General features: G+C 34.4%; 1 protein-coding gene across 1 annotated transcript in view; it reads right to left on the bottom strand.

Annotated features, from left to right (window-relative positions):
- Positions 1–26,607, bottom strand: part of PTPRQ (protein tyrosine phosphatase receptor type Q) — a 213,317-nt gene that overhangs the window by 57,599 nt on the left and 129,111 nt on the right. Inside the window, exons 25-31 of the mRNA XM_070409661.1 lie at positions 18,640–18,761; positions 13,443–13,629; positions 10,266–10,510; positions 7,555–7,621; positions 4,109–4,267; positions 3,399–3,621; positions 1,277–1,350 (exon numbers count right to left, since the gene is read on the bottom strand). Coding sequence (XP_070265762.1) covers positions 1,277–1,350; positions 3,399–3,621; positions 4,109–4,267; positions 7,555–7,621; positions 10,266–10,510; positions 13,443–13,629; positions 18,640–18,761 — 1,077 coding nt within the window. The remainder of the gene's footprint in view (positions 1–1,276; positions 1,351–3,398; positions 3,622–4,108; positions 4,268–7,554; positions 7,622–10,265; positions 10,511–13,442; positions 13,630–18,639; positions 18,762–26,607) is intronic.

The following is a 26,607-nucleotide window of genomic DNA, read 5'->3' on the forward strand; positions in this document are numbered from 1 at the left end:
AACCAAGATTACTTTATCCAGCAAAGCTATCATTCAGAATTGAAGGTCAGATAAAGAGCTTCACAGATAAGAAAAAGCTAAAGGAGTTCATCACCACCAAACCAGCATTATATGAAATGCTGAAAGGTATTCTTTAAGAAGAGGAAGAAGAAAAAGGAACTCGTACCATTTGCCACACCATGGATGGAACTAGAGAGCATTATGCTAAGTGAAATAAGCCAGTTAGAGAAGGATAAATACCACATGATCTCACTCATTTGTGGAATATAATGAACATCATAAACTGATGAACAAGGACTGATCCAGAGACAGAGAGGCATTGATTGGACTGTCGGGCCTTGGAGGGAATGTAGGGGAGGGTGGGGGTAAGAGGGAAAGATCAATCAAAGGACTTACATGCAAGCATATAGGTCTAACCAATGGACACAGACAATGGGGGGGGGGCGGGGGGGGTGAGGGCATGAGGGGGGGGTAGGGGGGTAACGTGGGTATAGGGACACATATGTAATATTTTAATCAATAAAAAAAATATATTAAAAAAATAAAATAAAAATAAATAAAATAAAAAAAGAGTTTGAAGCCTGAAAAAAAAAAAAAAAAAAGATAGTTGTGAAGAGTTCATCAGTTAATACATACAAAGAACCTGAAAGTGTGTCTGGTATAGAATATTTAATGTTAGATGATGGTGATGACAAAGAAGAGGAAGAGGAAGAGGAGGAGGTGGAGGGGGAGGAAGAGGAGGAGGAGGAGGAGGAGGAGGAGGAGGAGGAGGAGGAGGAGGAGGAAGAAATATACTTGCATTTGACTAAATTGTATTTGTATTTTATTCAGGCCTAATTGAGTGCATATAATTAATAAGAAAACATGAAAGAGCTGATTAGAAAAAAAGAAAAATTAAAGAGGACAGGTAAACGTCTAGTTATTTTAGGATTATTTCAGAATAATTGCCATAAGCCTTTTCCTTTGTATTAGGTAAAAATCTTCTGCTGTAAGATTGTATATTAAACAGCTAATTAAATATTTGCTTGGTATAATGTTAGTGCACATCAGCATAGAACCAGTACCATTTCAAACTCTAGATCCAGATTCAAATGGATTCAACTTCCATCTATTAATAGAATATTATAATATACTATTTTTCCTTAATCAGGTTAGTTAACCTTGAAATGAATTTATACTTGAGAACGTTCAGTTGTGGATTATTACATTTACTAATGAATGTTGCACTGTAATTAGCATGTTGAGAATTGAAAGTAAACTACAAAATATGTCTTACCTAAAGTCTTAACAGGGTCAGAGTAATCAGAGTCAGTAAATTGTCCCATGACATTTGTGGCTCTAAATTTAAATCTATAAAATAGAAAAAAAATTAAAACTAGCAAATTGTATGCCATATGATTTTTTATGAATAATTTAGCAAATAGCTATTAAAATAAACATTTTTATTTAAGATAAAGCAAATTTACAAGATGTAGACTTGAAATTCAATGACCATTCAGACAAATAGATACTATCTTTATGTGAGATGAATAATCACCCTAGAAATGGACCTCATGAACTTCATGAGAGAGTGACTAAGAATCTGGGCAGACTCGTAAGCAGTCAGCAGCTCAACTGAAGCAGATTACCTACCTCCTTCACAGATTTGTTTGGATGAAATAATGTAGTCTGTGAAAGTGTGTTGCACAAACAGACTTTTAAACTATAAATCATAAAAACAGTTATACCTTGTCGACCTTTGAAAATACCAGTGAACCAGATTTAGAATTGTCATATAGAATTTATCTTGTTCATTTGTATGCAATTAAGAAAATGTTTCTTAAATCTATGTATGCACAGCTACATTTTTACTTCCTATGCTTTTATGACATCTGAAATGGAAAATAGGTACAGAAGAGAATCAATCTTAAAAATCATTCTATGATTCTAACATTCACAAAGACAACCAAAACACCTTATTTAAAAACTATAGACATCAAGGCATTTAAAAAATAAAATCAATTTACATTAATAAATTGCAATGCATAAATTAATCTCTACTATTCTCAGTTTCTTATTATTGTATTGATTATATGAGGAGTCTGTTTTGGAAAAAATACACAAAATGAAAATATTTGAATAAGTATTAAACTTTGTGATATACCATTTTCATAACTATCATATGTATAATGATTATATTTCAGGCAATAACCTTGTAACCACAGTAACTGTAATTCATAATAGATGATAGAGCATTTTTAAAAAATTTGCCTACCTTCTCTAATTTTTCAAATGCTAATCTGGCCTAAGACACTTATAAAGAATTTAATAATGCTCTAGTTAGTTGGCAAGATGAGACTAGCTACATTTTTCAAATTTACTAGTAAAAAATTATATTTTGAAAATAAAATGATTCAAGATTTTTAAAAATCTGTCATCTTGTGACACAGAAATAATAGTTAATTTAGTAGAAAAAATCAATTTAGCAAAGAAATTAACAAAGCCAGAGATGAAAACAATCTTTTCAACAGATGGTGTCGAGAAAACTGGATATTCACTGACCAAGGAATGGAGTTGGACCCTACCTAATACCATTTACAAAAATTAATGAAAAATAAAAAATTGATTTCATTTGTAAAGAGATTTTTAATATGATATTCAGTTGGATCTACAAAATGCCAAATATTAAAGTGAGTTGTAAAGATTTTAATCACTAAATATGATGTTTGATGGTATATAGAGGATAAAAGTATTGCTATGAACAAGGTAAATCAAAGCTATCATTAACCAAAAGACTGTGATAGTGTTCCTAAACACCTGCACATTAACATGCAAGGCAAATAATGAGTGAAAAACACAAAATATTATATTGGTCACATTGTCCTCTACAGAAAGAATTAAATTCTCCTATCCAAGGGCACATTTTTCATATTGACCTTATGTTATTTATCAGATCAAAAGATCAAATCATAATTACACTTAGGTTTGTCTGCTTTTCTTATAGAACTATATGTCTGTGGAATATGAGGTCAATCCTTTGTTGGTCTTTACATTCCTGGAGCCTAAAAATTCTGGTCAGCCCTGGCCAGTGTGGCTCAGTGGTTTGAGGGCTGTCTCATGCACCGAGAGGTTGCTGGTTAAATTCCCTGTCAGGGCACATGCCCAGGGTTGTGGGCTCAATCCCCAGTGGGAGACATGCAGGAGGCAGCTGATCGATGTTTTTCTTTCTCTTTCTCTCTCCTTTCCTCTCTTTCAAGTCAATGAAAACATATTTTTAAAAAATATTTTTAAAAATCTAGTCACAATACAAGATGGATGCCCAGTGCTTACTGAAAAGATAAAAGGATGGGTGGATGGAGGAATGAAATATATCAACCAGCTTGCTAACACAATGCATGGTAGGTACAAACTATACATACAAGTATTGCTTTTTTGGCTTCAGAGGTCCATTGCAAATTTTGTCTTCATTGCCAGGAATCATACATGCATGATCAGCACCTATGATGTAGATTTCTTCATTGCTACTGAACTTTGTCTTTCCTTCTGTACACGGAGGATTAGGAAAGCCTTCATTTGTAAAGTATGGCCTTGGTTTATTAAAATATGCATCATACCACTTTGTTACATTTCCATCATGCTGAGCTATTTTCAGAAAAAAAGAATGATGATTACAAATAACATATACATTATTTTCAAATTTATAAATGGTTTTTATAATTGCATGAAGAAATTCTGGATGAAGTATCTTTCATTCTATGAATCACCAGAGATGATTCAGCTGATTTACCTGGATAAGCATCTAGAGAAAAAAAATCCCTCAGTCAAGAGTAACTGTAATGTTCACATCTCCAAAGAAGTTACCAATAATCCATCTTGTCAAAGTCAAAGCAATCCTACTAGCATATGGAATAAATAAATCACATATTTTAACTATGCCTTCTCTTATTCCTATAAAAATGTTATCATAAGTGTTTTGTATAATTAATGATAATATTGACAATATATTAAGGTCAAGATGTATGTGCTAATCAGGAGTCAATTTATATTACTAATTTTGAACTGAAATTTCTATACCATTCAGCAATTCATACTTTATAAATTAATAGGATAAATTAATATTTAATGATACCTCCAGCTTCTGCTACAAGCACTTGTACATTTTTGATGGGCCCATGATCATCATTATAGTAACATATTGGCATTCTGATGGTAATTGTTGTTGAAGTCACCAACAATTTTCCTGTGGCATCATAAATAGGGGTTGGTTTGGTTTTTGGTCGGGCTGGAGCTATAAACAAAGAAGTATCATAATTGATTTTTTGTTTCTGAAGAGGAGAAATAAGCATTTAAATCTTTTTTTTAAAGGCAGGTAATTTACAGATAACGTGATGACAAACATAAAGAACAAATGAAATAGTCTTATTTTGATACAGCAAATATTAAACAATTATTATCTCCTGGTGGTATAATTATATATTTGAGAATTAACCTGAAATAATGGGACTCAGGTATAATTTTTGGACATGTGACTTATCTTTACATATTAAATAAATTCAAATTATATATGCTCTCACTCAAATATAACTTTCATAAGTGCATTAAATCATACTATTATTTTAGTGTTTTTTCTTCTTTTTTTACTTATTTTAGCTAGTTTTCCAATTTCTATTCTAGTCATACTAGCACCTCCCTTTCACCCAGTTTATCCATACCAAACATCCTTTTATTACTATGGAATAAATTTCCAAGAGCAGAATTTCTGGAAGAAAAGATATATGTATTTTTAACTTTTAATAGATATTGCCAGAATAATTTCTAAAAGTGCCCTGATAATTCACATATTACCATCAGTGCATACACATATCTCCCAAATCAATATTTATAGAAGCTCTATTTGTTTAATTAATTTCATCTCATAGCTATATATAACAACTAGAGGCCCGGTGCACAAAATTCATACATGGGGGTGGGGGGTGAGGGTCCCTCAGCCCGGCCTGCACCCTCTCACATCCGGGACCCCTCAGGAGATGTGGGACGCGGCCTAAACCAGCAGTCGGACATCCCTCTCGCAAACTGGGACTGCTGGCTCCTAACCGTTCGCCTTCCTGCCTGCCTGATTACCCCAAACCCCTCTGCCTGCCTGCCTCATTGCCCCTAACCACTCTGCCTGCCTGCCTCGTCACCCCTAACGACTCATCTGCCTGCCTGATCACCCCTAACTGCTTGACTGCCTGCCTGATCTCCCCTAACCACCTCTGCCTCAGCCCCTGCCACCGTGGCTTTGTCTGGAAGGATATCCGGAAGGTCGTTTGGCTGTCTGGTCTAATTAGCATATTATACTTTTATTATTATAGATTGTTTGAGCAACAATGAGTTGCTTAATCAAATTTCATTTTCCATCTTTATTTAATCTTTTTAAAAGACCTCTCAATAATGCTATAAAATTGACAATATTATTTCAATTTTGCACATGAGGAGATGGCCTTATATCACATAGCTATAAAAGGGAACCAAATCTTTTTACTTGATCCTTTAGCTCATTCCTCTGAGATATAAAGCCTATGATATTAGATGAGTAGCAAGTTTATTGGGGAAAATATCTGTGAAGAGTAAAGATAAAGTGAGCAAGAGGAGATGGTGCGAGCCTTAGACCACAGAGCACAGGTAGGGAGACACCTGAGAAAGGGGAGGAGGAAGAAAGAATTCAGCAGGAAGAGCCTCCGGTTTCAGGGAGTTCTGAGAAGCTCTAGGCCACTGAGGAGTTCCCAAGAAAAGGTTTCCAGTTAGAAGAATCTTGCACTGGACATGACTCTCCAACCTGACATTATCTGTCAAATGCAAACTTAATGAGACTACCATTAATTCAATATCACTCCATGTTACTAACAAAATCATTCATATTACTAAAGAAAATTAATTTTTCTAGGACCCCACCACTGCCTCCAGTATATATATTTATATCTTCTCTAGATAACTAGTCCTGAGTCTGTCTGCCTTATCTAACGAGAAGAAAGTCAGAATGAGTCTTCTTTACCTGGGATGACCAAAGCATCTGAAATGGGAATTTTTTTTACTAAAGAATCAATATTGTTAAGGGCATATCTACATGTCTGCCAACAAATAACAGACATTAAGATGAATTGATGTAAGCTCTTCTTTATGAAGTCATTTTTTCAAATTGCTGATTTTTTAAGACTTTGTATTTGTATTTCCTAAGCATATAATTTATCAATTAAAAGCAAATAATTAATATTTATATACAGTATTACAATTGTGAAAACTACCCATTGATAAAAAGATAATATTTATCAGCTTCACCTTATAGTGAATGTTTCTCATTCTCTAGTAGGGCACTGTCCTAAGCGTTTTTTCAAAGATTATCTCTTTTAATCCTCACAACAATGTATGCAGTAGGAACTAGTATTATCTCCACTATCCAGGCTTACAGAGGTTAAGAAACTTGCCCAAAGTCAAACAGATATCAGTGGCCAATCCAGGATTCAATCTCAGCAGTCTGACCCTAGCCTAGACTCAGCCTAGAGCCTGCTTTTAATCATTGTGCTTGTTTGTCCTTGCCAAAGACTGAGAATCACTGTGCTCTGGTGTCCTTACTTTTTGCTCTAAAGAGAGAAGCAACAAGGAGGTGGAATTCTACTAAAGGTCCATATATTTGTTTTGTTTGTGTGTTTTTAGCTCTGCAGGTTTTAGATAGCTTTTTAGAGAGATGGCACAGCTACATGCAGGTTTTCAGTCTCAGGAATAGAAGGCACCCTAAATTCCTCGTAAAAATCTTTTTTAGTTTTTATGGATTTGGCGGGCGAGAGGCTCCAAATTTTAGTTATATTTTCAATGAAAACTACCTGTAAGATTAATAAATTGATAGAGCAGAATCTTTAGAGTTAGAATCATAAAGCTGAATACATCGTTGTTCAGTAAACACTATTTAATTAACTGTAAAGAATTCAACTTTCAATATAAATAAAAGTCATTGAGGAGTCTAGTTAAAACTAGTCAACTTCTAGTCATGGGTAATTTAAAGAATAAGTTTCGTTTTCAATAAAATTTAAAAACAAAATAATGGACTATAAAATTTGTCTCAGAAGAGTTTAAAGTTACAGGAAAGGAAATATAAGAAAAAATAGCAGGTGGGCATTCTCTTTATTTAACCCTAGAGGCCCGGTGCACAAAATTCATGCATCGGTAGGGTCCCTAGGCCTGGCCAATGATCAGGGCCAATCGAGGCCTTCCTCCTCCCCCACTCCCCACTGGCCAGGTCCTTCCTTCACTCTATGCCGCCCCCTGGTGGTCAGTGCACGTCATAGTGAGTGGTCGAACTCCTGAGGGGACAATTTGCATATTAGCCTTTTATTATATAGGATGGTAATTTGCATCATTATTTGGGCATTTTAATTATAGCTTTAACAAGCATATATTATTACTTAAATATGCTTATTAAATGCACATGCATCATTACAAGCTTGACTCCATCCTTAATTCTAATACAGAATTCAAGTCCTATTACTGTTTGATTAAGAGAGCAGCATTTGTGGAATGAATGGGAGTTTGTGTATATACCTTTAATATCCATAGTTATTCTCATCTGAACCTTTGGTCCTGCACCAGCACTATTGATTGCATAAACCTAAAACAAAGAAACATCTTGTTACTATCTTCAAATTATTGCTTACATGTACATATAACTGATTATGGTTATATGTAATCGTAAAATGATTCTACTTTTAAAAGCAATTGCATATAATCTATTAATTATATATTTCTTGCACTCCCTTAAATGTGAGTTATATATAGAGGAAGAATATTAACAACAAAGTAATTTTTAAAACTGATCTTGTGTTACTAATAAGCCCTGATAACAAAGGCTGATTGACCAAAATAGACTGATCACAGAGAATAGGAAAAGATTGGGCTTCAATTGGAACCTGTAGGAGGAATAGAAAAGACTATTTGCACTCTTCATCTACTCTAACATTTTTTCCTTTTCTCTGTAGCTAGGTAACTGGCTTTCTGTAAATCCATATTCAAGATCCTCTTTTTTCCCTTCTCTGAGATGAAATCCTATTCCTCCAGCCTCCCAGTTTTCCTGTATTAAATCATCCCTCTGAAAGTTGCCCTTATGCCCTTCTTCACCCCTGCCCCAAAGTATCTGACGCTATAACCTGCATAATGCAGCATATACACATAAAGCATTTCTGTTTGTATATACAGAGGGTGATTTACACAGATGTGAATCCTTTCAATTAACTTTTTGCTTTGGAAACTGCAGACACAGAATTTTCTTCTATCCATATTATATTGCTATATAAAACAAAGACCATGTTCCCGCCCAGTTTATCATACTTGATAAATGAAATTCAGAGTATAATGTTTATTGAAGTTAATAAATTTGTTTATATATTAGTGACCCACACTCCACATTATATATACTTTGATTGAATTAAAACTGTAATGATATGTATGATGTGCTAGTTATGGTGAATAACCCAAGCCCCAAAAACATGGTTAAAAATATCTAAAGAAAATACTTATTGAAGTTTGTAAATTTAAGAAAGTATCCACAACAAAAATGATATTATGATCTGCTTCCTTATTTTTATTTCTTTATGGTGCAAGCTAACATTTAAGTGACATAGTAAATGATGAATTGGACAGTGCTTTTCAATTGCATTGTGGAAAAAGGTCACTTGGAAACCCTGGTAAATGAAGATATGCAGATTTTCATGCAGCAGATGGGAACAGGTGCTAAAGTTATACATTTCTAATAACCTCTCAGGAGTTGAGGTTGCTGTAAATTCCACTTTGTGAACAATCAGAGAACTTATTTCTTGTTCTTTAAATTATGAATTAGTTGTGATTTATTTCCTATTTTTTCTCATATTCACAATAGGCAAAACTGATAGCATACTCACTATTTACCATAACTACAAATCATTAATACTCACAATATTCTTATAAAGAAGTTATTATTCCTACTACTAATTTTCCAGATAAGAAAACTAAGATAGATTTGCAGAAACTGACCAGACACAGAAAATAGCAAAGTGAGTATTTGAACCAAGGTCAGTTCATTCTCTTAACCACCACTCTCCCTCTAATAGATCTTTCTCAAAGGTATTCACAATGGTATGTACAACAAGAATCCTAGCAATACATATTACCTAGTAAGATATAAAGTTAATGAGGGAATACATACACACATGGTAGTATTCTGATGATTATAAAGAGTTACTAGGAGGATTAGTTAATAAGCTAAGGTTTAGGAAGAATACTATGTTGCTTGAAATATGAATTTCTGAATCAGATAATTCTATTTGAAAATTGCAAGACATGCTATAAAAATCATCAAATGATGAAACAAATTGTTCATGGCCTGTATATATGCAATATGAACTCACATATACACTTACTTTCCAAAATGGATAATTTAGAATGAAGATATAAAATGTTATTAGTTTTTAGTAATAGTTATGTGAAATATATGTGAATTTCAATCATGTAAATAATTATTTCTGCTCTTTGCCTTTGAAATTTGCTTTTCCATGTTTCATTTATAATCACACATTAACAGTTTTCCATTTGGCAGAATCATCTCTTTATCTATCACCACTCTTTTACTTTTAGCATGCATTTCCTTTATCCTCTATTTTATTTCTGCATTTCTAACCATCATACAAATGTTGCTGTTTTTGGATGTTTACTTTTGGCTTACAGTAGTGCACATTTTTTCCTTATTTACAGTACATGCACAACTGTGGGTTGGCTGACATGGCTTAACCTTACTTGATATTTTCCCATTCCTAGACCCAGACTGAAGGAGCAGACTCTGCTCGGAATATCTTCTCTTGAGACAGAGAGGAAGAAGGAGAGAGCTGACACAAACTTGTAATGCTTCTCAATAGATGTGGCACATGTCATTGGCCAAAGCACATCATGTGGCCAAAATCAAAGTCAATGGCATAGATATATGTATCAGCCACAGAATGGAAGGGGAATAAAATATTTCTAAACAATAATGCTATTAGAGTTAATGGCACTATTGTTTGTACAAAGGTTTTAATTACCTACATATTTTCATAGGACTTGCTGTATTATAATAGAATATCAACAATTTCACTTCTCTAAATCTATTTTCTGTGGGCATGTCTGAACAATCCCCCCAAAATATGTGAAAAAATGTAGTGTGTACATAAGCTGAAGTATCTTTGAATGCTGAGTTTAACAACTGACTTTGTAAAACAGGCAAGTAACTAAAAGCTATGAATGCTTACACTGATATTGTATGTATGTCCACCTTTCAGTCCTTCTAACATTGCGATGACGGATGTGTCCGTTTTCTGGATAATGCTGAGGTTGTGAATCTGGACAGCAGTAGGGTCATCTTCTTGGTAAACCAAAGCTTGATATACTTGGATATTTCCATTGGGTTGAGAAGGAGGAAGGAATGTTAACTGAAATTTTGTCACTTCATTTGGTATCTTCTGAAATGTCATGTTGTTAGGTGGATCCTTAGGGACTAAAATGAAATATTTAGCAATTAAATTTTATAAAAAATATGTCCTTTTTAATAACCATATAAAATGTATTCACTTCAAATTTATGTTTACAAGAGTATTACACAGATTATTTAGCCCTATGGATCATGGAAACAAGTGAAATGGCTGATGCATTGTAACATCATTGACATCTTAGGTCACAGGAACCATACTGCTGATCCAGTTCATGATATAGTTCCTTCTTATTTATTTAGCTTTATATATGCATTATTTTTATGCAGAACACATTTCCATGACTATTTGAGTTTAATTAAAAATAATATAGACTCACGGGAAGTTGCAAAAACCATACACAGTTCCAAGTAGCCTTCCCCTAGCTTTCGCCATTGTTGGCATCTTATATAACTGTAGTTTAATATCAAACCTGGAAACTGACATTGGTACAATGCTGTTAACAAGACTACAGACAATATTCAAATTTAACATTTTTTTCACACTTTCTTGTATGTAGTTCTATGCAATTTAATCCCATGTTCAGATTCCTATAAACACCACCAGAAACAAGATACTGAGCAATCCCATCACCACAAAGGAACTTCGTCTTGCCTTCTCCTTGTATTTGCCCTCCATGCCTCCCCTCAACACTAATCATTCTTCATCTCCATAGCTATGTCATTTTGAGAAGCACAATGCATAATGACTGTGACGTTCATCAGAGTTGTTGCATATATTAGTAATTCATTCTTCTTTCATTGCCAAGTAGTGTGCCCTTATATGGGTGTACCAGAATTTGTTTTATCATAAAAAAAATTCGGATTGTTTTCAGCTTTATTTATTATTACTAATAAATCTGCTATTACCATTTACATACTGATGCTTGCATGAACACAAGTTATCAATTCTCTATGATAAATACTCTAGAGTATAATTGTTAAATCATACTGGTTTTATAAAAGATTAACAAACTATTTTCCAATGTGGCTATACCCTTTTATAGCCCCACTAGAAATGTATGAGAAATCCAGTCTTTCTGCATCTTTGCCATCATTTGGTATTCTCACCATTTTCAACATTATTATTTTATCTGTCCACAATATCTCATTGTGGTTTTAATTTGCATTTTCCTAATAAGTAATGATACTGAAAATCTATCTTATCATGAGTTTATTTGCCAATCATATCTCCTCTTTGGTGAAATGTCTTTTATCAACTTTTTAACTGGATTTGTCGTGTTGAGTTTTAAGAGTTCTTATATTCTAGATATTCCAGGTTTGTTTTTTTAATAAATAGAAGTTAGTTGGACATATAACAAGCTAAGTATCAATAAATTATTGTGAAAAAATGGTATACACGAGGATAAAATTATTTTATGAATATAATTCATAATAAAAATATATTTTATGAACTATTTATGGCTATACTACATAGTGTTCTTTATATGAATAACTGGATGAATATATCTATTTTGATCAAGTTGGAATGGATATATTTTTCCATACTAAATAAAGAATTTCCATGAAGAAGGCTGTTAATACTTGGCTATTCGTAGTTCAGGTACAAGCCTTTTTTTCTTGCAAACATCTTTAAAAATAGTGCCCTCTGGCAAGCAAAAAAAATAAGTAAATAAATAACAGTGAGGAAAAAGAGAGAGAATCAGATAACATTTTATTGTTCCAAACACCACATTTTAAGGGCAAAAAGGCATAGCTAACGTAAAGGTTAGACAGGTTCAACACATTTTCACAACAGTAGTTGTTAAACATATTTATGATACATAAGAAAAACTTTATATATTTTTTTTACAAGAGTTGTTTTCAAAAATAAGGTCTGGTTCAAAGTTGGATAAGTGGAAGATTTCTCTCAATGCTAGAAAGAACTTCCTATCCTGCAAATATATTTGGTTTTATATCTAAAATTCAATTTTTAGATGTTCAGTAAAAATGTATTAAACTACAATATCCTTGAAAGAAGTAGCACATTAAGATTTTCAATGAATGCTTTATAGCATCTTTCCTCACAGGAAGGTAGGATGACAGACTTGCAACAAGTACAATGAGAAAATAGATACCTGGGATACACGTGGCAGCACATTGGAAACAAGTGGGATTTTAGGGTTCAGAGAATAAGATGGACCTTTTAACTTAGAACCATAACAGTAGACAATGCAGTATGTAACATAATGAAAAGACTAACTCAAAAGTATTTTTACCTCCTATACTTACCTTACAGATAGCAACAAATAAACTATAGCAACACATCCCTTCATGTGCTCTTTCCAAAGATATATCTGGTGGCAAAGAACATCAGGAGTCTGATGGAGGATGGGGCAAGCGAGTTCTGGGAGGATGACTTTCCACATTTAATTCTTATTGGTTACAATCTTATTATTCATTCAGACCCTGTGCATGGGAACTTGAGGAAATCTGTATGGATTCTGACATTTATCAAATAGATTATATAATAAAACATGTCACTTAAATAAGTGAAGAAAACATATGATAAATGTGACCCGAATTCGGATTTTGACTTCTAGATTATTTAATAATAGAGTATTAGCACTTTAATAAGCATTCAAATCATGAGACAGAAATAATTAAAATAGAATTTTAGGTGAAGCATTTTGGGCTATAGACAATTGGGAAAAATCATCTCTTCAGCAAGATAATTTCTGAAACATATAGTGTTTAAATAAATGCAAAAATTGTGCTTATTATGAACTAATTTGTGGGGGGTTTTTTTGTATTTACAAGGATTGGCTATTCTGCATAAGTCCACTTTGCCTCAAAAAACAGAAAGCTTCACTTTTGTCAATCACAGTGAATCATTGAATATTATATTTATATGCATTAAAAATTTGATAATACATACCCTTTTTAGGGTGGGGTGTGATAAACTGTAAGAAAAATACCTAAGTAGGTCCAGTTTTTAGCAATGATAAAAAATATGTCTTACCTGATTCTAAAGTAGTAACAATCACTTCAGCACTTGACTTTCCTTCTACATAAGCCGCACTAACATTTCCAGTGAATGCAGTGATCACCACAGAATACCTTGTGAATATTTTTAAATCTTTAATTTCTATGGTTTTATTCTCTTCATTTGACTTGAATAAGGAAATATTAAATTCATCACTATCTACCTATAGGAAAAAAAATAGCTGACAATGAAAGAAAGCAGCACTTGAGATACAAATCACTAAAGTATAATCGTACAAAGCTACATGTGATATATTTATCTAGTCAAGATTTAAATTAGAGTTGACCTTTGAACAACACAGGCTTGAACTGCATGGGTCCAAATATATGCAGATTTTTTCAATGAATATTTGTACTGTTTTCAATCTTCAGTTTGAAGTCTACAGATGCAGCTTGCTGACTATATGCATTGATGTAGGCAACTTGACTATATGAGGATGTTAGTGTCCACAGGTGGTCCTGGAACCAATCCCTGTGGATACTGAGGAATAACAAGTTTTGGTGGAGCCAAAAGTTATATGCATATTTTCAACTGTGTGGGGTCAGTACCCCTAACCTCCATGTTGTTCAAGGGACAACTGTATTTCTTTAAACAGATTGTCCTGGGGAATCTAAAGTGTTACTTTAATAGTTTACTAATTAGCAATTATTTCAATAATTAAAAGTAAAAGAAAAAGCAATTCACCCATCAAAAATCATCAAAATCAAGCCAAAATCATCTCTGCAGTCGATGAAACACTACTTCCTACTCTAATGTTTTATAGAGAAAAAATATAGGTTTTGGTACCCAACCATCAAAGGTTCAAATCCCAACTTAGTCACCTAATAACTCCTACATAGCATTTGTCAAGTCACTTATGTTCCATGTCTTACTTTCTGTGTATTAAAATGGGTGATAATATGTGTTTATAGTGCTTTGTTGAAATTTAGAAAAAATAGATCTGAAGTATTTTGTTTTATTTTAATACCAGACTCACACAAAGGAAACACATTTTGTAACATAATTCAGGATATCATTTTTCATACCATAACTCATAAAATCATTTTTCAGGTATAAAGAAGTATTTATATGTGCACTCATATATATATACTTATTTATACCTGAAAACCTATTTTCAGAAATTCAACTTCTTTTTGAAATACACTTGGTCTTTTCTGCTCTAATTTTATTCCAATTAATTTTAAAATGCTGGTCTTGATTGCAGTTTGAAAAACTCTGAGCTGACACTGGATAAGAACTCAATTGTGGATGTCATAATTATTAAATATGCAAAAATGCATATCTTTCGGTGTACTCAATGTAAGTTTATGATTTATTTAAATATGGTTTATCTTTGATGGAAAGTCTAAGTTTCTAGCAGTAAGGAAGGGCTTTTCCTGAGGTGAACATCAGAAAATTTAAAATCTTATTTTGCATGCTCCTCTCAGGCACATGATTTTGAAAAACTCTAAAACAAATTACACACACTGTTCGCAGTATTAAGTTCATTCTCAACTTCACCCTCCCTGGTAACTTTGAAAGATGGCTTTTTGTTCAGTATATGGTCTTTAAGTAGTCTTTTCTAAGGCCTCCCTTAACCTAATCTAATGTTGCTATGAGAAACACAATAAAAAGCTGATAAATAATATCAGCATAGAAAAAAGTCAGGTAGATCGTTCCTACCTCAAGACAGCAGAGGAAGGAAAAGTTCCACTGCTCTAAAATGGCAGAAAAAGAAATCAGCCTAGAAATCTAATTGATGAGGTACACATTCCTCCTGATAGAAAGTGTATTTAATTTGTTGTTAATATTTAAATATCATCGGAACATCTGGCTTTTAAAATTTTTCTTAGGACTAGGCTTATATTGACGCTGAGTAACAATGATCTAGGGGTGAATGATAGTCGGTTTCTGTAAAGAGCTATGGGTCTCCAATGCATCACTGCCCCATCCAGTTGGCTTCACTTTTCTCATTTATGTTATTGCCTGACTACATACTGTGGCCACTTGAACTCTGATTTTATAGAGTTGAGGTGAATTCCTCAAGATTCCATAACAACTAAGTAGCTGACAGGATTTACAGTCAGTTGTTTCAATAGTCCAGAACTGTCTACACTGTCATAAGTTCACTGGGAATGATCTTATAAGGTACAATGAAACTATTCCAAGGCCATCCATGAAAACAATGGATAACAAATATCCAGAAGTAAAAATATGACACAGCATGTATGTGACCTACTATATCTTAAATACATTTTAATAAAATCCAAAAAGAATGCTAGGCCTTCGAATACAGCTTATATAAGATTTATTATCTTTCTTTACTAAACCTACTTTATCTCTGTTACTATTAACCATTATTTGTTCATTTACCCAGGACCAATAGCTCAGACCTTTTTGACTAGCATTTCCCTTCAGTTAGTGCCAAGGTTGTTTGCTCATATTATACTTGATCACCTATTATTATTATGAAACATTCTTATTTATTTATAAAGTGTGGTAGTTTATATATATAGTATCAGTAGCTGGACTGGTTCATTTCTCTCCTTTTTCTCTCCCACCTCCACCCTTCCAACTTGGTAAACCCTTATTCATCCCTCAAGTCTCAGAATAAATTTAACCTGCTATGTGAAGTCTTGTCTTTATCCCATGTCTCCCATAACAGAAACTTTAATTACTTAGTTAGGTTTTATTTTTTAAAAACCTGCATATATCACACTCTATAATTAGCTGTTTATATTCTAGTGTCTCCCACTACAGTGTGAGATACTTGAGAACAAAACTTTATTTTCCATCTTTGTTTTGGAAAATAGAGGCTGCTCAATAAATATATTTTTTAATTTAAAAAAGTAAATATTACAATAAAAAATGACTACAAAATGCATTAATTTCCAGTACAATCATCCAGGATGACATTGGTGCCCATAAATATATATTTTAAGATGGTCAATTTTGGCTTAATTTTAGTCTTATATAGGAAGACTTGTATGTCCTTGTGGCTAGTATTTGGCAAAATTCAGGCAGTACCGGGAGTGCAAAATTCAATGAAATGTGTTCTTCATGGGTCTAACAGGGGTGGGCAAACTTTTTGACTCGAGGGCCACAATGGGTTCTTAAACTGGACCAGAGGGCCGGAACAAAAGCATGGGTGGAGTGTTTGTGTGAACTAATATAAATTCAAAGTAAACATCATTACATAAAAGAGTACGGTCTTTTTTTTTTTTTTTTTTTTTTTTTAGTTTTATTCATTTCAAACGGGCCGGATCCGGCCTGCGGGCTGTAGTTTGCCCACGGCTGGTCTAGGAACTAATGATTCTTGAATGTAGATAGTTATATATTCATGAAATGAACTGCAGATAAGCTCTATAAAGGCAGTGACCACTTCTGACTTGTTCACTTCTACCTATCCAAACCCTAGAACAATGCTGGCATGTTGGATTTACTTAAGAATTTGTGTTGGATTAATGAAGGGAAGAAGGAAGTAAATGACTACTTGAGTCCAAGAATCCTAGGGAAACTGTGAAGTGCTAGAATCTGTTTGAATTCTTGCTATCCTTGATCCAAAGTGGTTTTGGTGAGTTCATATTTCAATTTGGCAAATTTTAATTGATATTTAATGGCTTTCCATTTATCCTATCATACCATTGTCTGCTGGTCTTAGCCTAGTCTCAGTTATATGGGAAATTATTTATCATGTCTGTCTCAGTTCACCTTTATGAAGAATGAAGATAGTAATATTTACATCAAAATATTGTTAGATAAGGTGTGGTAATGCAAATGAGGAGATAATACTAAGCTCTGATGTTATGTATTTTGGATATAATTCTCCTAATGCCCTTCTCCCTTCTCATTTGGTACGATGAGTTCTTTTTCACTGTATTTTAACTAGTGTGTTACCAATTTAACCACCTGTTTATATACATCCTGTATATCCTGAGGACCAATGTAATAATAACTATGTTATTATTCTTTGCATGTATTGAGTACTTACTATATGCCAGGCAATGTTTTAAGTTCTTTATGCATATTAACAGTTTAGTCTTCACACAATTTCTGTACCCTAAATATCATCTATTATTAATCTATTATTAATCTTTATTTTATAGATGTAAATACTGAAACACAGGTTAAGTTACCCAAGGTATACTTGAGCTAGAATTAAAATGTAAATAGTTTGATTCCAAAACCTGTGTCCCTTTCCCCCCTTTTTAAATTAAACTTATCGGAGCAACAATCTATCCTATCTAATAAAGAGGGGATATGCTAATTGACCTGCACACCATCACAAAGATGGTGGCGCACACAGCCAATAAGGAGAGAATATGCTAATTGACTGCCCTGCCCTCAAAGATGGTGGTGCCCACAGCCACAAGATGGCAGCGCCCATTTCCCTCAGCTCTGCCTGCCTCCAGAGTCCCCCAGTCTCCTCAGCCCCCAAGCCACCCAGGGCTGCCCGAGGCTCAGGTAATCAGGGCCAACTGAGGCTTGCGCTGCCAGCAGTGGCAGCAGCAGAGGTGTGATGGGGCGTCACCTTCCCCTGATCGCTGGGTCGCCTCCCGCCCCTGAGGGCTCCCCGACACTGAGAGAGAGCAGGCCGGCCTGAGGGACCGCCCCCCTCCAGTGCATGAATTTTCATGCACCAGGCCTCTAGTATATATATAAAAGCCTAAACAATATTACAACCAGACAACCGGCCGACCAGCCGGTAGCTATGATGCGCAGTGACCACCAGGGGGCAGATGCAGGATCTTCCCCCTGGTGTTCTGTGTGCTCCCACAGCCAACCTCCTGCATCCAGCCAACCTCCCGCGGTCCCTCCTCCTTCCCCCAGCCAGCCACCCCCAATTGGCCCCCATCAGGTCTAGTGAGACAGCCCCAATTCGCAGGGAGGAACCCCACTTGTGCATGAATTCATCTACAGGGCCTCTAGTGGTTAATAAGATGATATATGTTTCAAGTATACAAATTTGATACATCATCTGTATATTGCATTGTGCTCCCACCACCTGAAGTAAAATCTTCTTTTGTCACCATATATTTGACCCCCTTAACCCTTTATGACTCTCTCATCCCCCTTCATTCTGCTAACCACCATACTTTTGTTGCTGTCTATGAGTTTTTGTTTTATTTGATTTTCTTGTTTGTTCATTTCCATGCTCTCCACTGCCTTTTGCAGAAGGCAAGACAAACCTTACCGATTCAACATCTATCAGATAGAACGTTGGTCCAGTAATGATAGCAGGTTCACTCCAGCTGATGTTGATGCTAAAAGGTGATGTTGCTACTACATACACATTTTCAGGAGGACCCTCTGGAGCTGCAAAAATAGAAAACCATTTACTCATCTATGTCTGAGTTAGTATTTACTACAGTGCAATAATAGAGAAGTAATAAAAAATGGATAGCCATGATGAATTAATTATGCATTAATTTATAGTTCACAGCATGCTAAAGGTGTTGTTGAATAAAAACATAATTCTTTTCAAAATTACTATACATGAAGAACTTTCACATTAGAAATTAATGATCATAGATACATGGTTTTTAAACTGAAAATAATATTGAAAGGAAAGCGTTGCTAAAATAAATCTTTATTTTTATTCTAAAATAGATAGCCTAACAATGTTGATTTAAGAAAACTTACAAAACATATATGATTACAGAAAAGTGAAACTGGCACAAAGTAATTAGATTCAAAACATATTGTAATATGAATGTACATTGGGCTCATTTTATTGTTTTCACTGAGCGGGTAGCATAGTAAATAAGTTATACAACTGATCTTGTTATTACAAATGTAAACATTTACTAGATTCATTATGATTACAAACAAATTATTTAATTTACTCTATTTTTATTATTGTTTTTTAATCAAGAATGCAAAACAAGAAATAATATTTTAAGGAACTGACTAATGAAAACCCTGTATAAGTTTTCTCTTTTTTATTTAACTTATTGAGTGACACTGGTTAATAAGATCAAATAGGTTTCAAGTGTACATTTCTATGATACATGATCTGTTTATTGCATTGTGTGCCCACCACCCAAAGTCAAATCATCTTCCATCAGTCAGAAAATGCTAGGAACCATATGATTTCATATGTGGGATGTAGGTTTTCAATTTGTGAAATCACTAGATATTAGAAGGGTTTATAGAATGTTAAGAAGTATTTCATCCCAGTTAATTGGCATAGACTCTGACCTAGGAACACAGTTGTACACATCTCTGTCCTCCTATGCTCCCTATTAGATTTGAGAGACATTAAATTTTGGGAAGTAAGTATTTTACAGTATTTCTCACTTTTAAATCCACATAAGCAAATATTACTAGACAACATTATTCTATAGATCCTGAGAAGGTATACAGAAGAAGATCAAATATTACTTTCCTCAAATAATTATAAAAGGAGGAAGTTGTGTGATCTTGGTCTAACAACAAAATTTCTGTATCTCAGTTTCCTCCTCATATACATACTTTATAGTGTTTTAAAAGAGAAAGAGAAATATGAAGACAAAACATGTAAAATTGGCCAGTATAGTGTCTAGCCCATCATTGTCATTTAATACAGTGTTTTATAATAAAGGGCAAAGTAAAGATAAGAAGTAATTAGAAATACAAATAATCAATGAGAAGGCAAAGGGCAAAGTGGTGAATACAGATGGAGCAGGAAGTAAAGGTAAATTTGCACAGAGGAAATGGGAATTGAATAGGCTTTGAAAGATGAGAAGGATTTTGATAATCAGAACAGTAGGTTTAGGGGCACTTTTATGGGAAGAGGATCATAAGCAAAGCCACAATGACATAAACAACAGGGTCCACAGACAGACAGAATTGTATTCCTGTACAATTGCTTTCTTGGGTAATCTTATGTTTATTATTTTATACATTAAAAAATATTTCTCTAGGAAAGGGATCCAAGCACTTCATCAGATGGCCAAAGGAATCCATGGTACAGAAAAGATTCAGAATGTCTAAAATCAAGGAACAGAGAAGTCACAGAGAGATCAGTGTTCCCTGAGGAATATAGTTGGGAACAAGCTTTAAATAGTAGTTTGGGAACTAAGTTAAGGAGCAGTTGCTTATTTTGTTAGGGAATTTGAAATTCATTCTTTAAACAATGGGAAGCCACTGTGGGGTTTTGAGAAAACTCGGGCAACTCTGAAAAAGGTAATTGCTCTGAAGCATTGAGTCCAGGTAGACTACTTCCCAAAAACCAGGTGAGATATGATGAGATTCTAATCTAGAATAGTGACAGTAAGTATTGATAGGTAGATATGAATTTCAGAGTTATTTAGAACATTTAAAAAGAACTTATAAGCTTATTAGATGAGCACACAAACTGAGATAGAGGAAGTAGTAAAAGGTAACTCATGTATTAATACTAGGAGAATGCTGATAGAGTTCACAACAGCAGTGCATTAAGAAATAGATACTGGTTTTTCTTAGTGATAAGACTACAGAAGGAGATTATAAATTTGGATTTGTACTCACTGAATCTGAGAAAGTCATGAAGATTGAGTTGCCTACCTGGCAATCAGAAAGATGAGACTGAAACTAGGGAGCTAGGATGGAAAAGGTTCTTATGTTTGTTTGTTTTTTAATTTCAGATAATCCCTTACAAATTGGAGCAGTATAAATATAAGAAGTATATTTAGTTCAAGTGATTCTACCAGATAGGTATTTAAGATGTTAATAGTAGTGACAATCTTCAAACTATGAATGAATTATTGGTACTTAGAACATGTTTTTGAGAGAGGTAATATATGAGGAATTCAGTGGCAAAATCAACCCATAAAAATATTTTTAGTGATAGCATCCAAATAGTTTAATGATGTTATTATAGAGCAGTGATTTTCAAATAGTGTGCTGCAAGAATTTTTAAAACATAGAGTACATAGCTATTTAGTTAGGAGCACTGATCTATTTTACTTTAGATTGTATAAAAAAAGATATTACAACAGCCAACAAGACAATAGCTGTCCAGTGTGAATAAATCAAAATTATATTTTTATTATATCAGCAAAAAAACATATTTTTGGTGTGCCACAGGATTTTAGTAATTAGTTTATGTGTGCCATTAAAAAAAAAAAAGGTTGAACACCACTGCTATAGAGGAATCTAGCAATTATGTATAACAAACTTTCTGTGGGAAAATGCCTCTGGGGTGCCAAACATATCCTATCCACCTCCCTACTCAGCTCGCTCTCCTAGTCCCTGTCGGGGCCTCTTGTATTTCTTCTGACCTTTGGGCAATACTCAGAACACTGACTCAGAGAGCCAGTCCAAATGGCCAGTGAAGCACCCAGGGGAGGGGCTGAAGAAAGGATGTCCCAGGATTCAGAGATTCCATGAGCTGAGAGGTGCTAATAATGATGACAGAATTGGATCTGGTGACTATAATAGAAGAGATCATGGAACCTGCATATCTTGACATGTTCAGTCTTATTACTTCTAGCTTTATGAAAACTGACTCAAATTTTAGCATAATTTGTTCAGGTTATTATGCATAGCAAATGAGCATAATGAGAGCTCTTCCACCACCAGCATAATTAATTGCTTTTGGGTGTCCTCACAGAATAATGCACTCCATTTGCAAGAGTGGCAACCCTTTTCCTTTTCAAACTGGATATTCCATAGAAATATGCTCACCTTCTCCTTAACAAACAGCAGCTCTGAATCTCTTTATTCAAAATGTTAAATGAGTGGATGGGCTTCAGGATCAAGTATAACATTACTGAGAATTATTACATTAGTCTCCTCATGGGGAAACCTAATTTGAAAAATATAAAATTTTGATGGATTTCAATGGTCTATCTTCTGCATTTGACTCTGTAAAAGAGAATGAGCTACAACCAAAGTATCAGTTTATTAGGCCCCTTGATTATTAATGTTTTAGCAAAACCTGCCTCCTAGCTCTATAAGAACCATGGTGAGAGAAGCAATTTTCTGACAGACCACACATTTCAAGTGGTATTAGACAGGAAAATATTTTTTGCTTTCCTTCTCTTTATTTATACCCAAATGTTCTGTTGGCTTTTAGATGAAATTTATGTATTCATCCAACCAACAGGTATTTATTGAGCACCATCTATATTCCCAGCACTAAAAAAAACACAAAGCCCATGGAAGTGATCAAGGTAGGTGTGGACCTATCATATAGAGCTTCTAATATTTAATGGCTCTTCTTCACTCCACAAGTGTTTAGTGAACATATACTATATGCTAGTCACTTTTGAGGTGCTAAGACAGAGATGAGAAGCAAAGAGATGAGAAGCATGAGACCTCTATGTTAGTGGAAGGAGACAAATAACATCTAAGTATAGTATAAAAATTTGAACCAATATATAAATAAAAATATACCATGTTAAGAAGTGATATGTACTATGACAAACAATGAAGCAGGATACTGGGAATGGGGTGGTAATGGAAGTTACTACATTAAATATGGTGGTCAGGGTATGCCTCTCCATGCAGATGACATTTAAACAAAGACTTGAAGGAGGTAAGGGAGCAATAGTGTCACAGGGGGGAAAGTGGATCGTGCAAAGGCTCTGAGACAGGAATATGCCTGGTATGTTCTATGAATAACAAGGTCTCTGGTGAGTCTGGAGTTATGTAAGTCAAACAAGAGCTGGAAACAAAATGGGGGCCAAGTCATGTAGGGCCTTTGATGTCACTGCTTAGGTCTTTGAAAGAACCAGAAGGGGCCTCTGTAAATTTTGGTATCTAACTCATATCAGAAAGATGGGTCAAAATAAATTAGATCAAAAGAGGGCAGACTATGTCTAGAATCTATCTGATTCATATACCTCGATAGAGTATACCAATTCAATGGCTGTCAGGACTACACTTTTAAACCTAACTCATTCTAACAGGCAAACAAGGTTGTACAATATTGTTGCCCAGACATCACAAAGAGTTTACTGAGAATTTTCTGTGGCTAAGAAAGTTGACAAGACTTTTCTGTGACTATGTTGATGGTAGCTTGTGGTTCGAAATATTTCCAGGGAAATATGTCCATATATTCTCTGCTCCATAATCTGGATCTTTTGGGTTTCAACTAAGGAGAGATCCAAAACCATTTTCCAAGGGAAACTTTGACTAGTTTTGCAAATATGTCTATAGACCAGCTCAGAAAGCAGTATGATGCCTTATTCAACTTCTAATCTTTCATAGTAAAATGTCAAGCCTGTAATCATTCCTTAAATACTAGCAATCAAAGCCCTCATCAGGGAGTGTCTGCTACCCATACAAAGCAGAGAGAAAACTAACATTCAAAATAATTCAGGGCCCATAGTAACCGCTAATAGTACTAAATATTTTAAAGTCTATACAGTAATCCATCATTATGAAAAGGCAAAGTATTTAGCTCCTTGCTGAGATGTACTTTAATGCCAATTCTTGAACTTATTCCCAGTTTCTTTCTTTCTTTCTTTTTAAGAAACAATCACATTAAACATTTGCATTTTCAGTAAATTCAATGAAATTGCCTATTTTGTTACAAAAGTGTTTCCTTTGTTGAATCCTTTGTGAAAACTTTCTCTTCAAATCTATTATACAATTTGTATACTTGAAGGATTAGAATATGATGGAATAAGAACTCTTAAATCTGAACTAAAAAACAAAGGCAACATACACAACTGAACTGATATATGAATATGTTATTTGCATATAATATATATTTCATTGGTATATTGCAATGAAAATGATCATTTGATTAATTCATAGATAATTTGAGAGAAATGTTTAGAACACCATATGCTCAAGTCTATTATACAGTAGTATCTAATTATTTTTGAATTATTTAAATATCACAGTGTACTTATAAGTATATAAAATTTCAAGTTTCTTTAAGGTAATTTTCTCTTGGAATTTATCAACATTCCAAAATACATAATAACATAATTCCAGTATCATCTCTTTTATCACAGTGTACAGTAAATTAGTACTAGATTCAAATAATGGGAATACAAAATTACAATTATGAATATCAGCAATCCAAATAAAAGAAGCTGATGGCAATAAAGATATGAGAGTTAAAATATGCCAGTTTAAAAGCTTTGTAACATATAAGCATCCTTGGGAGAGTTTGTTTGTCTCCCCATAGACTGTCACAATCTGATTTAGGATTGTTTGTGAAATGAATCTAGTCAGTAATGGGCCAAGATATCACTATACCCTTTCTCTTATAAATCACAGCAATTTACTCAGTAAGAATGATCTATCCTTATTCTCTCATTCCCCATAATCCAATCACTTCCTCTCATAAGCACTTTCACCCTGGTTTTCACAATAATGCATTTTCTGTAACTAACAACCATCATTTCCTGATTATCATGCTTCTATCCTTGCACAGGAATGTGGGTCTTATGTGGGTCAGGGTCATCTTTCCCATCCATCTGTGTCCTCATGCTAAGTGTGTTAGCTGAAAGGTGAGTCTGGATAGACCATCATTTTGCCTAGTCCATATAAAAGTCTGAATGCCCCCAAGTCTGTGCCACTTTGATTAAGGACCATCAAATTTTGGTGTGTCTAATACTACACTTTCAGAATAAGCACATTCAAAGACTTATTAGTAACTTTACCTTCTGCAGATCCCTGTAAATTTAATTTAATGATGAAAAACGTTGTCAAAATACTCTATGGTTTTTAGTGCACCATGCTAGAATGACTTTCCTACAAGAATAAATACAAATAAATAAATGATTTGACAGCCACTTGAAGGACAGAAAATCTTGAGCTCTGTGCAAAAATGATTTAAATCGTCTGCACATTTATTCAAGTTCAGTTTAAAGCTTACTTAAAGGGCTACCCTTCAGGGTATTTTAGTCTCAGAATTTGGTACACTGGACCACCAGATTCCTAATTATGGTCACCACTACATGGACTCAATTGTTTCTCAACTATACAAATGTTAGTGACCTCTAAAATTGTGAGTTGGCTTTGATTCACCTGGAAGAATTTGCTTTGAGTTGTAGAAGTCTCTCAGGACTAAAGATGTGCCGGGTAGTTTGGATGTATTTCTTGTGTCTTATATAATTCAGGGCATCAAGGGCCCTGAAGAAGTTCAGCGAGTAGATTGACCATCTGTATGCAGGCCAAGAGCATCTTAGGACATATCCCACTGATTAAACACTGTTTTAGTCGACTGACCTCCCCTGGTGTTGGATGTTTCCCTAGAGCCCAGTGATTTCACTGCCCCGTATAGGAGACTACTGTTGTTGTATCAAATATCTCCTACTGATTTACAAGACTTTAATTTAGTTTTATAGCTACATTTCCCAACTGCAAGATGGTATCACAAATAGCAAATACTACAAGCCTAAGAATCTGACAAGTAGTCTAGTTGATAAGTCCTGAGAATGATTTGTGAACATCCCAGCATTAGACTTCATTGTATGACTTTCTTCTTTGATGCTTAATTAGTAAATTTCCAACTCATTTCAGACTGGCTTAAGGTGTAAAAAAACACCACCATCAAATAAAAAAACAACAACAAAACCCTGCCACTTCCAATACTATCTATGCCAGGTAAGACTGAACATTTTCCAATGTTAGTACCATTATTATTAGAATCAGATAACATCTTTTTTAGAATTGCATCAAGTTTACAAAACAACTTTCTACAACAGTGGTTATCAAAAGTGACCTCCAGTCCAGCAGCAACACCTAGGAAGTTATTAGAAATGCAAATTCTGAGGCCATACCCCAGACTTACTGAATCAGGAGGCTCCAGCACTGTGTTTTAACAAGCTCCCCTGATGATTCTAATGCCTTTGGTATAAGAACCATTGCCCTACAATATCAACATGCCATTTGAAAAAGTAGTGGCATTGCTCTTCCGATCAAATGACCGGTGATTACAACTCTTATAAAAAGGCTGTAAAGAGGGATTAAATGACTGCTCTCTGAAGGCTAGGGAAGTAGTGGTGGAGGGCTGGGCAGCTGGTGATAAACATGGGAACCTGCATCCGGCCAACAGACACGCCACAGATTTGTCTCCTCCCACCTTTCATTTATTTTAATTCTGGGTAATCTAAGAGTTTTCTCCCTCTCATCACTCCCTCCCATTCACAAAGTTTCTAGAGTGATAACAGATCAACAAGCTTCATAAGAACATAGGAAAACATTATTAGCTACACCTGGAAGCTCTGTGTAGGAA

This window comes from Myotis yumanensis, unplaced genomic scaffold (genome assembly GCF_028538775.1).
Source record: "Myotis yumanensis isolate MYYU_CA2020_CCGP unplaced genomic scaffold, mMyoYum1.0.hap1 SCAF_3, whole genome shotgun sequence".
Taxonomy (NCBI): Eukaryota; Metazoa; Chordata; class Mammalia; order Chiroptera; family Vespertilionidae; genus Myotis; species Myotis yumanensis.